Source organism: Vidua chalybeata, chromosome 15 (genome assembly GCF_026979565.1).
Source record: "Vidua chalybeata isolate OUT-0048 chromosome 15, bVidCha1 merged haplotype, whole genome shotgun sequence".
Classification (NCBI taxonomy): Eukaryota; Metazoa; Chordata; class Aves; order Passeriformes; family Viduidae; genus Vidua; species Vidua chalybeata.
This window is the reverse complement of record NC_071544.1, coordinates 16,125,462-16,139,502: the sequence shown is the minus strand read 5'-3', so window position 1 is coordinate 16,139,502 and position 14,041 is coordinate 16,125,462. Positions and strand designations below refer to the sequence as shown.

General features: G+C 49.9%; 1 protein-coding gene across 1 annotated transcript; it reads right to left on the bottom strand.

The window, feature by feature from the left end:
• Positions 1-1,269: 1,269 nt before the first annotated feature.
• On the bottom strand, positions 1,270-13,749 carry STC2 (stanniocalcin 2). Its single transcript, XM_053956813.1, has 4 exons — positions 13,487-13,749; positions 11,161-11,303; positions 8,450-8,661; positions 1,270-4,956 (listed from the first exon to the last, which is right to left on the bottom strand). Exons 1-4 carry the CDS (start codon positions 13,647-13,649, stop codon positions 4,569-4,571), a joined length of 906 nt encoding a protein of 301 aa, XP_053812788.1. The 5' UTR covers positions 13,650-13,749; the 3' UTR covers positions 1,270-4,568.
• Between the last annotated feature and the right edge of the window lie 292 nt (positions 13,750-14,041).

Sequence of the window (14,041 nt, the reverse complement as noted above, 5' to 3'; positions counted from 1 at the left end):
CTGCACCTACAGGCAAAGAAATGCTACAGGTCCTACATTGCTGCAAACCACACTGAGGCTTGTGAAGCCCATCTCATCCAAAGGCTTCAACTGGATTAGTTATTTTTAAACCCCACAGAAGGAGTGTTAAAAATGTGCTTTTTCATGCAAGCAACCTTTAAAAAAAAAAAAAATCCGTGCTTTATGTTCTGAGGTGCTTTCTCATAATTTCCCCATGCCTTTGCTGCCTACACCCCGACACAGTATGAAAATGACTTTGGAGACAACACAAAGGGCTGTTTCTGCAGCTTGCTTTTTGTAAACCTTAGGATTTTGCTTTTCTCCTCTGCTGAAACTCCAGTAAGCATCTAAGATTTCGATGTCTGATTTAAGAGAGAATTACAGCTCCTGTGATATCCCTGTAGAGAGCCACTGGCTGGTACTTACTGATAGGTTATTAATAGCTGCCAGTGGGGAGTGAAAATGGATGTCCTCTGGTTTTAGGGTAAAATCTTGAAGGGGTAACTTGCTGTGTGCCATGAACTGAGTCTCTCATACGTGCAGGACAAATCTTATCAGCTCTTGCAGCTTGCAGAAAGGCTGGCTGTCGTATTTGTTAATGGGTCTGGCTGGAATCCAGCACTTGGGGCTTTGGGGGCTGCCAACACCTTGCCCACAGGCAGGTGCTGTGGTCAGCCACAGATCCCCTCCCTGGCTCCTCTGGGATGCACTTCGGGATGCTGGGCTGTGCCTAAAGCCAGCCTGGCTGAGCACGGTGTGCCAGCTCCCGAGGGCTTTGGGAATCCGGAATCATCAGGGCAGTGAGGAGAAACCCCCAGCAGCTGCAGCCCCTGCTCCTTCCCCAAGCTCAGCCTGCTGATCTAAAGCCACGAGGTGGCTCTGACAAGCTGCAGTGATGCCAGTCCATGATGGGAAAACCTCCTGGAGGGGCTTTCTCTGAGCTGGAGAACTGCAGGAGCTTCTGCTCCCCGTTTTCCGCCCTGGAGTTGATTCCGCATCTCCCTTCCTGCCTCAAACCAAGCTCCCAGGTCCCAGATGAGCACTGAGGTCTCCCTCTCCTGGGAATAATGCCACACGAGGTGTGTGCCCTGCTCCAGAGGGAGGGTTGGCTCTGTCCCCACGTCCCTCTGCCACCGCCTGCCTGCCTGTGGGGGACGAGCAGCCAAATCACCCCAGCCCTCCTTGGCTGCAGCTGCTGGCTCAGCTTCAGAGGGCTTTTCCTACCCCCCTTATCTCACAGCAGCTAAATTCAAACAAAACCCAGCCACAGACTTATTCAAAACATTTATTAGTGTTTAAGGAAAATAATAGTGTGTGAAAGGTACAGAGCTTTGTCTAAAGCCATATGCATTTTCTTTATTTACAAGCTTATTTGGCTGCAAACTCTACACGAGATAAAACTAGTATGTTTTTCTCCCAGAGATTTGGAATTAAGGACAGTTTGTCTTTTATTTATTTATTTTTATTTTCTTTTTCTCCTTTTAGTTCAGCACTGTAAGTTAGGACAGCATTTTCCAGGGTTTACTGCTATCTTTTTTTCCTGTAGGCGTTTTGCTTCTCTCGCAGTATTTTCATTCCAGAACAAGGCTCATTCCAGATGCAAAGCATAAAGGAAACATTCATACCTTGGCTTTTAAGCTAAACCTCCTTCATGAACAGCAAGTTCATAAGGAATGTTAATTAAAGCATCATACAGTATCTAAATGGACTTTTTTTTTTTTTCTCCTTTTTTTTTTTTATAAAGAATTAAGGCTATGTAGATGTCACAATAAAATAATCTCAGGTAAAACACACCCTATCTGTTAGATATGAAAGAAAGGTTTAACAATAAATAAATGATTTATGCTGTCAATAACATTATGGAACTGTATAAAACTATATTTACGCAGCTTTAAACATAAAAAAAAAAACATACTAGTGGCATGAATATATACAACACAGGTCATGACATACGTTTAAATTATCATAGCCAGCAGTGTTCTTTTTTTAAATGGGGACACTATAATAAATAGAAATGTTAAATATTTACAATAATAGCATATGTGGAATCAGTAGATGAACACATAAAATCTTCACACACAGAGAAAAAAAAAAATGATGCCTTATACAAAAATCCCTCCCACCCACAGCTTGTCCCCCCCTCCCCAATTTTCATTGACTAAACAAGGGGAATAGACAATTTTCCCCACAGAACCAATGAATACAAATAAAACTGTAGGCATGCTGAGGTGATATGTTGACTGAGACATTCAAAGATGTAGATCTCTGTTTGGTTCCCATTGATGAATCAAGACCTCTAATGACAGAGGGATCTTATTTTAGTTCAATGCAAGAACATTGGTAGCAAGTTGCTGTTTCTGGTTTGTGTTAGCTTTTTTTATTTTTTTTTTTTATATTTTTTTTTTTAATTTTTTGTGCTAAAATGCTTGGATTGTCTTTTTGGTTTGAGCTTGTTCTTCGTGGTGGGTTCTGTGCCACCAAGGGGGAGAGGACACTTGCAGGAAACCCACGGAGGCACACGCCAGAAACCTTCTTAGGGTACCAGCAGCAGGTTTTTGGAGCAGAGGAGGTGGCCAAGAGAGTCAGGCCCAAGCCAGGGTGCTCTGTGGGGCAGGCTGGGTGCCCCAGGGGTGGCTGAGCTGTCACCAGCCCCACGGGGCAGATGCCACACTCACTGCACCATCACCGTGGTCTTTGCTGCTGCAGCACCTGGCCTGATCCCAGCTCTTCCCACTGGAACCAAATGAAAATTTCATCACAGAACTTTGCTAAAATCGGGCAGGATCGAGGCCACGTCTTTAAGCAAAGACCTGGTGATCCCAGAGACACCTTTTCAACTGAACTGTCCCCTCTTGCCTCCTACGTGGCTGCTATTTAAAGCAGTGCCTCCAAGTTCTGCGGGTGGATCCCTGCATTAAACCCTGAATGTAGCTATTAGGAGCCGTGCTCACTTAGCAGGAACTGAAATCTGAGTTGGAAATTGTAGCCAAATTCCAACACCCTCCTCTCCTGTTTATGCAGCTCCTTCCCACCATGCAGCAAGACGTACGTTAGTTCACTGGGTACGTTCTGTCTCTGCTGAACTGCCTTCCTGCCCCCACAGCTTTCCTCCCAAACTTTCTAAATGAGAAGGCTCCAATCCCCGGTGTGATTCCCACTTTCTAAGAAAACCTCCCTTTTTCCTCTAGAGGAAGCTGAGAGCTCACCCTCCTGTCCCTGTGGGTGCTGCAGCCTCCACTTCCAGTACAATATCTGGGAATATAGGATTGCAGAGCTGCAACCTGAGAATAACAATTGCATAGGGGGTAGGAGAGATATGGCCAGACACCTCATTCACACTTGAAACTGCTTAAAGACAATAAGCTCTTGACACTCTTCACCTTCACTAACTCGTTCTGTGGAGATTGGTTGTCCTTACCTGCACAAGAATTAAAAAACCCAAGTCAATCCCCTCTCCTTGTCTTTGGCATTTGGATAAACCAAGCTATAGGCAGGTTAGAGTGGGGCTCCACATCCCAGCAAACCACACCATACTGCTAAGGAGAGGCAGGCTTCTGATGGGCCTTCAATGCAGCCCTAATAAGAACTAAATATATGGGGATTTATAGGGTCCTTTGCTGTCTGAGCCCACACCTGCCCCTTTAGGCTTGGGCTGTAAGGGTGGAAGACCTGTATCACTGAGGGGGCAGATGGAAGCAGAGAGTATGCACAGGGTTTTCAGAGGTCCATGAGAATACTTTTGGGGGTCCTCCACCCTGTGCAAGTCTTAACAGTCACATTGCCTTGTCTGGAAGCTGATTACTTGCCTTTGAAGTGACTGGGTATGGTTCTGTGATCAGCAAGTGTCAAGTTATGCAGTTGTTAAAAACTAACAGGGGGCACTTAAAACCAGGCAGCGTCGCCCAGGTGGGAACAATGGCTCAGAAGTTACTTCAGAGAAAGTGGTGGAGCTCCAGACCACACGGTTCCTGTGCCTGTGCCAGAGACGGGGCAGCTCCTTCATTAGAGAGCTTCACACAGAGAGCCCTGAGCTCTGGCGTTCCCAGCCACAGGCAGAAACCAAATCCCCCTGGAATTCAGCCATCTGCTGTAAGGGCTGTGCCCTGAACCTTTGGAGGTGCTAAGCCACAAGCAGCCACATGCAGCCTGGCAGAGCCCACTTGGAACCTTCTCCCTGCCAAGGAGACCAAAGGGGAAAAAAAAAAAAAAAACCCCAGAAGAAAAAAAACCAAAACAAAACCAAACCAAAAACCCCAAAACCAAACCCAACCCAACAACCCCCTAAACAAGATCCTAAATTTCAGATGATGTCCGTTTCATAATAAAAAAAAGGGGGGAAAGAATTTAGCTGGAGACATTTTGCCACCCGAGTGCCGAGTTTGCTGGATCGATAACCCATTGCCACTGCTCTCCCTTTTGCTACTATATACACACTGATGCCGAGGTCCATAGATATCTTGCAATGCCCTGTGCTTGACCTCTGAATGGGAAATGCTTTGGAATGTCCATAGACAGGAGGATGGAACTCAACGGAGGAGCGGGGGGGAAGGGGGAGCCGGTGCCTCTTTTCACCTCCGGATGTCGGAGAAGTCGGACAGTTCGTCTGCCCGGTCCAGGAACCCGTGGGCCCCTTTGGGACCGTGGCCCCCAGCTTTGACCCGGGCGTTGGAGTGGCCCTTGGTACCTCTCTCTCCCTTGGCTGCTCGCAGGCTCTCCCTGTGCTCGGGGTCGGCGTGGGCCACCATGTCCCCACGGCCAGCAGCGGCCCTGCTGCCTTCCCCCACCTTCCTCTCGGCCCCCAGGACGGCGTCTCCGTGCACGGCCGAGGTGCAGAAGCTCAGGATGGAGCAGAGACTTCCCCAGTTCTGTTCACACTGGGCCTGGACGCTCCTCGTTATTGCCTTTTTCACCTCCTCGCCACAGGTGAGCAGGATGTTCACTAGGTCAACGTAAGGCCTGGAGGGAAAGGGAGCAGGGAGAGGAAAAGTTAAAATCCATCCCAGGGAAATCACTGAAGAATCTGCCTCACCCTCCCTGGGCGCAGCAAATCCAGTGGTGTGAGTCTCTGGCACACCCTGACTCAGCAGCAATTCTGCCCACGTTAATTATGGAAAATCCCATATTCTAATCAGCCATTTCGCTGCAGGAAATGCACAGTGGCATCCTGTCAAAGCCTCTCTGGATTGATCTTGCTTGCTCTCCCCCTGGAGATACTCTGGGAGAACTGGAATGTTCACCAGAGAACAGATGAGGTCTTGCCTGGCGAGTGGAAGAGCTGTCTCACACTTTCTGCCTCCGTCTCTTTCCATACCCTCCCATCTTCGTTACTCAGGACACAAGGCAGAGGACACTTGCTCCAGCCCAGAGCCATCAGCTTCACCAAACAGGCTCTGCCTCTGGGTGAATGGCAGGTACAGAGCATTCACCAGCCCCAGTCTGCAAGAGGGAGGCATTTTCTCACCTCTGTGAAAGCAACAAATACTCAGCTAGAGATTCTCTGGCTTTCCTCATCATCTCTGGAGCACTGGGTGTTGATCTCCATCACAGGCAAGATCCTATCTGGACCCAGGATCTGCCTGAACAGAGCTCAGACAAATGGAATCCACTTTGGTGGCACTTTCTTCTTCCCACACCAAGTTTTAGTTCTTCATTTCCTTACAGAGCTTTCAGTATCCACCTTTTCCCAGCCGAACAAGGCCTCAAAACATGTCCTGGCTCAATCCCCTCTGTGCTTCCCACCCACCCCTGAGTGTCCCCAAGGCACCAGGAGCTCGAGCACAGGCACTTGGGCTTCTCAGCCACAGGTCACCAAGTGCAGCAATTTTAAAATAGTTGTGGTCACAAGTTTTGTGGGTCAATATTGATGTTGTCTATTGACACAACTGCTCAGCTGCTTGCAGGCCCAGAAGGACGTGCTTAAAAATCTTCCACGGCAGGAACCAGCCACAGCACAAGGGGAAAGCTGCCCGGGGTCAGCAGTCGTGGCTGTGTGGGGTGGGTGGTGGGGCTGCACCTCCTGGGCACCCCATCCACCAGCTCTGGTGGCTGTGGACAAGTCTAAATCTATTCTCATTAACTTAAGAGAGAAGAGATGAGGAAAACCAACAGATTATGATCAGTGTCTAACTTTACCAACTGCTTAAACTCATTTTGAATCGCTAATCTTAGAGAGCCACCTATTCCCCCTATCTCAAAATATTTCCCATGGTTGGATTGTTCCTGCTGCTCAAAAAAAAAAAAAAAAAAGTTACTTGGAATGCAGCAGGGACCAATCTGCCAAGGCCTGTCACCACTTCCACCATAGCAAATCAGCCTGACCCCCACAGCTGACTCAGGAGGAGGCTTCGCTGCCCGACCGCGTTCCGAACACTCATCGGGAGAGAACAGTCAGAGCAAAACAGAGAACAAGCCTGAGAGCTGCCACTTGCCTCTCTGCTCTTAGGTTTTTGTTTTAAATGTAAAGCAGGAGATAAGAGAGAGCTGAGCACGTTGCATACAAAGTGATCCAGCAAGAAGATATAAACCTCCCTCCCTCCTTCCCAAGAAATGAGGTCTTGAAGTTGGGCATAACCTTTGCAGAAATCTTTGTAAGAAAAAAGGTCGCTGGTATGACTAAAAAGTGGCTCAGCTGCCAAATATTTCAGGTATTCAGAGCCTGCCAGAGCCCTGTGGATTAATACTGGCCCATTTCTCCTTGCCTGTTTTACTTTCTGCATTTCAGCCGGCCTGACCAGAGTACCTGAACTGAGCACAAGGCTGCAAGTCAGCAGACGTGATTTTATTTCCAGCTCTGCCACACTTGCCTATTGATCTCAAACAAGTTCCTTAGTTCAAGAGCTTCAGAGATGGCCTCTAAATTTAGGGGAGGGGAGGAGGCTGGCTGGTTCTATTTGGGGAGTCCCGCATAGGAGAGCCGAGCTCCCACTCCGGGAGATGCTGGAGTGTAGGAAGCGCTAAATGAGCTCATGCAAATTATAGGTGTTCAGCTGAATGACCCTCTCTTCTCCAACCAACAACCCCCCAGCTCAGCTCCCCAGAAATAAGCAGCTGCCTCTGAGCATTCCTGCTTGAGCCTGTTCATAAAATAAGGATAACTCAGTCCTCCTCGGACAGGCTTTTGGCTCGCACGGTTCTTTTCATCCCCAAATGATGGGGGGGGGGTTAATTGGTGCCAAGTACCCAATTTGTAGCTGCTGACACAGCCCAGGCAGTGCTCAGAGAGGTGCTGCTGGGCAGGATGGAGCCCTGCTGCCCTCCTCCCTCAGCCAGCAGGATGCTGCCCATGGCCCTGGGCACGGCAGCTCTGCCCCCAGCCATGCCTTTGATCCCAGCCTCAGGAATGTCCAGGGAAAGGGCCTTGCTTTCAGGCCACCATGTCCAGCTTGAACAAACCACAGCGCAGGATTTATGTGAGCAAATTGGCATGGAAGCATCTCTCTGCAACTGCAGCTGAAGTATTAGTAGTGGGGGGTGGTTTTCAGCACTCAGGGAATCAGAGTTCCTTTGGGCAGTGAGGAAAATGAAATGCAAGGCTGAAATTCCCAAAGAAGTGATTCTGCAAAAAAATTTGTCTCTCATGACTGCTGGGATTTGGAGTTTCTGTGCTAATATCAAGGCACAGAGGTGTGGTAGGAAGATGCTCTAAGGTTAAGCATGATGCCAGGCTGTGGCTCAGCCTTCTTGTTTCAGGAGTGAGACGTTCACCTGCAAGAAAAACAGGCTCTGCTTTTTGCATTTGTGCACAAAGAGTCAGTGCAAACAGCTTGTGCTTGGTTTGTTGCTGTCATGTAGCAGCTTTGATCAATTCCAAGTAGGATTTGTGCCTGCCATTCCTTGGAGGACAGCTGTGCTCCCAGTCAGAGGAATTAAGTCCTCAAAAATCTGACTTGTGCCTTCATTTTGTACAACCCCATGTTTTATTAAAAAGCATCTGAGATTAATAAAGAATAAGATGAATGGGAGATTACCTGGGGGACTGCAGCTCTTTCAGGGACAATTAACTACAAGACATTTCAAAGTATGTATTTAAAGAAGAAATTATCATCTTGCTGACAACTTTGCATAAACCCTCTTCCCCCTTCTCCAGTTGTCACCTCTAACAGGATACTGAGGTCAAAATGATACCTTTGAGCTCAGAAAACAAAACAAAAAAGCATTGTGAGATGCCTCTGGAAATGACAGACATTGATGGTGTATTTGCCAGAGCACCAAGGGGACTGGCACATCCAACTCCAACTCATTTCACCTCCTTCCACAGTCACATCTCACCCTTGGTACACAAACTTCAAGGGGCCCTGCAAAGAGAGCTTCACCTTGGTGCTGTACATGGGAAAACAAGAGGTGCTTAAGGCCAGAAGGAGGTGAAACAGCTCTTGGGCAGATGCACAGCCCACTGGCACTCCTGGAAGGAGCTCCCACGCTCTGACTGCACCAGCACGGAGGCACTTACTCATGCTGCAGCAGGTCTTTGAAGTGAATCATCTCCACAATGACCTGGACGTTCTCCTTGGCAGCAGAGCAGAGGTCATGCTTCAGGTAGCACTCCCGCTGTAACTGGAACACCATCTCTTTAATGGCAGGGCACTTACGGCTGATGCAGCTGAATTTATGCCTCAAGGCATGAGCCTTACACTTCAGAGCGTCTTTAATGAAGGATTTTCCCTGAGAAGGAAAGAAATGGAGTAGGTCTGTATTTTTGTCCATTAAGCACAGCAGCTGATTTATGCCCAGCCAGCTGCTTCTCTGCAGGACAATGTCAAGGGTTATTACAGTGCTAAGGATATCACTTCATGGCTTTCCCCTTCTTCTCTGTTTCTCTGCTCTTAAAGACCCTGCCAAGTTACCCAGCTTTGCTATCCCAGTGGACCTGAAACACCCAGGGCTTCCTCACTGCTGCTCTGAGGTTTCCTCTGCCCCAGCAGCTGAATGCCCAACGAGGGAAAGAGCAAAAGGAAACACCTTGAAGTAATTCAGTGCTGGAGTTACTGGATTAATTTGCTTCCAGGGTGGCAGAACAATAGGTTCACACCAAGGAGAGGGCATCCTGCCATGGCTGAGCTCCTCAGGACCACAAGCAGATACCCATTCAGTAACTGCAAGGTTTTTTTGGTTTTTTTTTTTTTTTTTCATTTTAAAATTAGTTTACAAACTCAGAGACACGTATGGACGATCTATATGCACATGCCCTATTCCCCAGCCATCAGTATTTTCTTCCTCAGAGAGGGACTCAAATCAGCACTAATAATAATCATCATAATCATAATAATCCTTCAGTGTCTTCATGCCTGTTGCAAGAAATTCTAAGTGAGATTAAGAAAATCACACCAAGAAGCTACAAAATAAGGTGGAGGAAAGCTGCTTTAGCAGCATCTCTTTACCCACTGTGATTCCTTCACTCAGTTGCTTGGTGGGCATCAAACCTATCCCTTCCTTTCCTCTGTTATTGGACCCTGCAGCTACAGCTCTGCTCAGCCCCCTGTGCTTTGCTGAGAATAGGCCCATGGAAGCCCCCTGCACTGCCCCCACCCCTTCATCAGCCTCAGATTCTTTTATGCAGGTGCTCCATGGAGACCAAATCCTTGCTCCCCTTTATCCCAAAAGTGCACTGCCCCAGCTCCACTGACATTAAGTAAGATTCACCCAGACCTGCAAGCAGATGTTGTCCCCAAATTGTTTCAAGCCAGAAATGTTTCTTGCTCATCAAAGAGCTGCTTCACCCCTTTCTGTTTCCCATACCAAAGGCACTCCCTTGTCCTTCCCTTCAGGAACAAACACACACAGCCCAGTAGGCAAATGGGGACAAAGAGAATTCCTACATAAACCCAAACTGACATCAATTCTCAGGTTTCAGAGCAGAGAACAGAAAATGGCCAGTGTTAGTCTTGTCATTTAATGCAGCTTGAAATAACTGCATTAAATGATACAGATGATACAGAGAGGAGCTGTGAAAAGCCATGTCATAGCAGAGGCTAAAGTCACCTTCATGTTAAATAAAGCTCCAGGGGTTTAAATATTCTGCTCTGCTCTGGGGACAGCCTGGATGTGAAACAGGCTGTGTTTGATGAGCAGTATCTGGGGATCTGGCATCAATGGCTACTCTCAGCCTCCACAGGCACCAGTCCCTGCCTTCCCAACTTTCCTTCCCTACTCCTTCCGTCAGCTCTGCTCACTGACAGAAACATTGTGCAAAAATAAACGAGCGTTTTCTGGAAGCCACTTGGAAATTAAGTTGAAGGTTTTCAGATACCCACAAAGGCAGCAATTCCCATTTTAATGAGTAGCCAGGCCCTTCGTACATCCTTGAGCATTTGAACCTCAAGCTGCAGCACTTCAAAGAAGTGCTCCCTACTGGGTGGTCCCACCACCCCTCGTGGGACAGGCTGCATCCTGAGGACAGCTCTACTTTGTGCCACGCTTTTAGCAGTGCCATGGAGCTGGTGCTTTTAGTCAAGTTATTCTGTAAACTGCCTGGTCAGGCCAAACGCCGCTGGCCTGTCGGAATGTTCCCTTCCCTCCGCACTGAAATGGGAGAGGAGGTTTACAAGACATAATAACAGGATGTCTCAATGATGCATAAATGGTCTGGGGAGAAAATGAAGGAGACAAACTTAATACCACATACCACGGAAGTAACGTATTTTAACGTCAGTGCTCGAACCCAAGGCTTGCTTGAGTACAGCAGCTTTAGGAGGCTGACTGGGCTGGTTGTGTGCAAGTCTTGAGGGCCAACTTTAGTAACTGCCTGTTGGGAAATACTGAGATAATTCTAAATGAATTGGGAGCCCAAGCTGCATCTTAGAGTCGGCTTTGAACAAGCATGGTGTAGAGGCTTAAGCCGCCCAGGTTTCTTAAACCCACGTTTGGCTCCATGAAGGGTTCTGCTGCAGTTATCCTGGGCACAGGAGGTGGAAGTGATCCAGGCAGCTGCAGCTACAGCCAGCCTGTCTCCTAGGACAGGTTGCTGCTTTATTACTGTCCTGAGGTCCCGATTCTGGACCTTTCAACCAAAAAAATTCCGAGTGAATTAGCGAATCACGGCAAGTGGACCAGCTCTGGGAATTTTTTTTGTGCAAAGATGTGCTAAGGAGCTGCAGTACATGCCAAGTGTGTGTTAGAAGCAAGCAGACAGGTAGGACATCTGCCCCCCCACCCCCGTGTTACCTGGGCATCGAATTTTCCAGCGTTGTGCAGGAATGTCATGCAGATCTCGTGTAAGCCTCGGATCTCGCAAGAATTGTTCTCAAAGCACTCAAACACTCCACATCCCACATCGCCAGCATTTACCAGGCAGTGCTGGATTTCAGCTAAAACGAGTATTGGTTAGAGTTAATTTGAAGAACTCTTCACAGGAACGGGTGGTGGGTAGAGAGACAGAGTTGTTTTGCTACCAACATCAGTTTGAGAGAAAAATGCGTGACAATGGTTAATCGTGCCCGTTTTTCGCAGGAATTAGGCCAAAACTTGGGTGTATTACGTTATGAAAGTGATATCCAAGAAGTAAATGCCAAATCCACTATGCTTACGTCAAGCTATTTCACTTGAGAACTGTCTCATGCTCTTGAATTCCTCAGAAGCAAAGGACAGGCGTGATTTTTGCTCTCTGGTTTGTGCAACCCCCCCCCCCCCCCCCAGCAAATTTAAGTGCCAAAATGAGAAGCCTAGGACCCAGCCAGCCAAAATTTTTCCTTTTTGGTACTTTGAGCAAGTTTCTGGTCATTTAGCACAACGCTTTTTACAGACCACTGGGTTTTGCCTGTCAGGATGTCTGTCAAGTTAATGGCAAAACTCCCACTGATACGTAAAGTCCTTAGCACCAGAAGTTGTAGAAAAATGCAACTGTGTGCTCAGCTATGCAGAAATCAATAGAAAAGGTTTATATTTATATATGTAGTACATAAAATAGATATACTGGAGCTAGCAGTTACATGTGTGTTTATTCTGACCTTTCAGATGTTATGTAATACTGCAAAAAATGCTGTCTAATACTCACTTTCAAAAAAAAAAAAAACAAAACAACCAAAAAAACCCAAACCAACCCCACCAACCCAAAAATCGAATTCTTAACATGACAGCTTCTGGTCCTTTAAAAAAAAATGGATGTAGTAGTACTGCCAGAGGGAAGGTGGCTGCTCAAAAAGCCTGGGGATAAAGTTAAACAGGGGCAGCTTTTAGACCAGAACTGAGGATGCTAAGAATTCCTGTACTCTGTGCCCTGTGGTACCTTTAATTAAAGTTCGCCCTTGGGAGCCAGCCTAATCCCCCTGGAACCGCAGCGTGTTTCAGCCATCCCCAGCCTCCCCCTCTGCCATGCGGTCCATTTGCAAGTCTTTACAGCAACTTTCGGTCTAATTTCCACCCGCTGCAAGGCAGAGCGAGGAGCCGCGGATGGAAATGGAAATGCGGAGCCTGCCGGAGTTCTCACGACCCACCCCCCGCCACCAGCTCAAACCCAAATCACTGCCGCCGCACTTTTTTTTTTTTTTTCCTTCCCCCACCTTTTTTTTTTTTTTTTTTTTTCCCCTTCTACCTGCCCTGAAGTGCATCTGGGGGTGGCACAGGGGTGGGATCCAGGGATTGTCTGAGCCACGGAGGGAAAGCTGCGCAAGCACACCCGCACCGGGGTGGGGGGGGAAGGGGCACTGGAGCCCTTTGTGGAGCGCTGCGGAGCGCGGAGCCGGGCGCTCTCGGGGCCGGGAGCGCGGCTGTGGTGCTTGTGTTGGCATCCGGATGCAAACCCTTTGCCGGATCACATGTCCTGGCTCCAGCGTGCTGAGAACTGCACAGTGCCGTGATTCACATGTGGCAGTCCCTAATGGGCATTCGTGCATTCCTGCTCGTGTGTGTTTAAACACGTCTCGCAGCACGGAGAGTGTTAAAAAAAAAAAAAAAAAAAAAAAAAAGAAAAAAAAAAAAAAAAAAAAGCGGGGGGAAAGAGGGGGGGCGGGATGAAGGAGGGGGGGAAGGGAAGCGTCTGGATCCCGCGCTCTCTCTTTGCACGGCTGGGAAGCGATCCAGCCAAGTGCACGCCCCAACTCTCTCTTCCTAGGCAGATAATGCCCGGGGGAGGGAGCGCGGGGGGCGGGAGAGGAGGAGAGAAGCCCCCGGCCCGTTGCATCATTGCCCGGCTCCCTCCGGAGGAGGCAGAGCCCCGGTCATCCCCGGACCCTCCCGGCTGCCCCCGGCCCTCCACCCGCTTCCAAACGCTGCGCCGAGAAACTTTCTCGTCCCCGGGCTCGCAGCATCTCCGCGGGGCTCCGGCCGCGGGGCCGCGGCTGTGCACGGGCAACACGTGCTTGGCAGGGCCGGGCTTTAAAGGTTATTTAGGAGCGAGCACCGATTTCCTGCGATGATTTACGCCTGACAGTCGGACAGCGAAATAAAACGCCTGTCATAACTCGACGCGGCTGCAGCAGCAGCAGCAGCGGCGGCGGCGGCGGCGAGGGGAGGGGGACACGCAGAGGCCAGCCCGGTGCCCCCCCCGCCGTACCTGTGTTCTGCAGGGACAGGCGCCCCTTCTGCTGCGGGGTCCTGTCCTGCGGCCCCTCCGGCGGGTGCGTGGCCTCAGTGCCCGCGGCCGCCGGGGCGCTGGCCAGCAGCAGGGCCAGCAGCAGCGCCGGGGCCACCAGCTTTCCGCCGAGCTCCGCGCACATGGTCGCGCCTTCCCCCCGCCGCCGCCGCCGCGTCCTCCCCCGCGGGGTGCCGCACCCGGGCCCAGCGCGCTGCTCGCCGCGGCCCCGCGAACCGCATGTGCCCGGCGCGGCGGCGAGCGCGGAGTGGCGGCGGCGGCGCCGGAGGGAGCCTCAAATATCCCCGCCGAGCCCCGGTGTCACTCGCATGAGGGAGCCGAGCAGGTGTCGCTCCGCGCCGCGGCCAATGGCAGCCGCCGCCCCGCTCCGCCCGCCCGCCGGGGGCCGGCCCTGCCCCGCCGGCAGGTTGCAGCCGCCCGCCCCCCGCCCCACCCGCGCCGCGCCGGGGGATGGGGGTGCGGGGGGCAGCGGGGGGGAGGGATAGCAGGGGGAGGAAAAAAAATTATGTAGAGAAA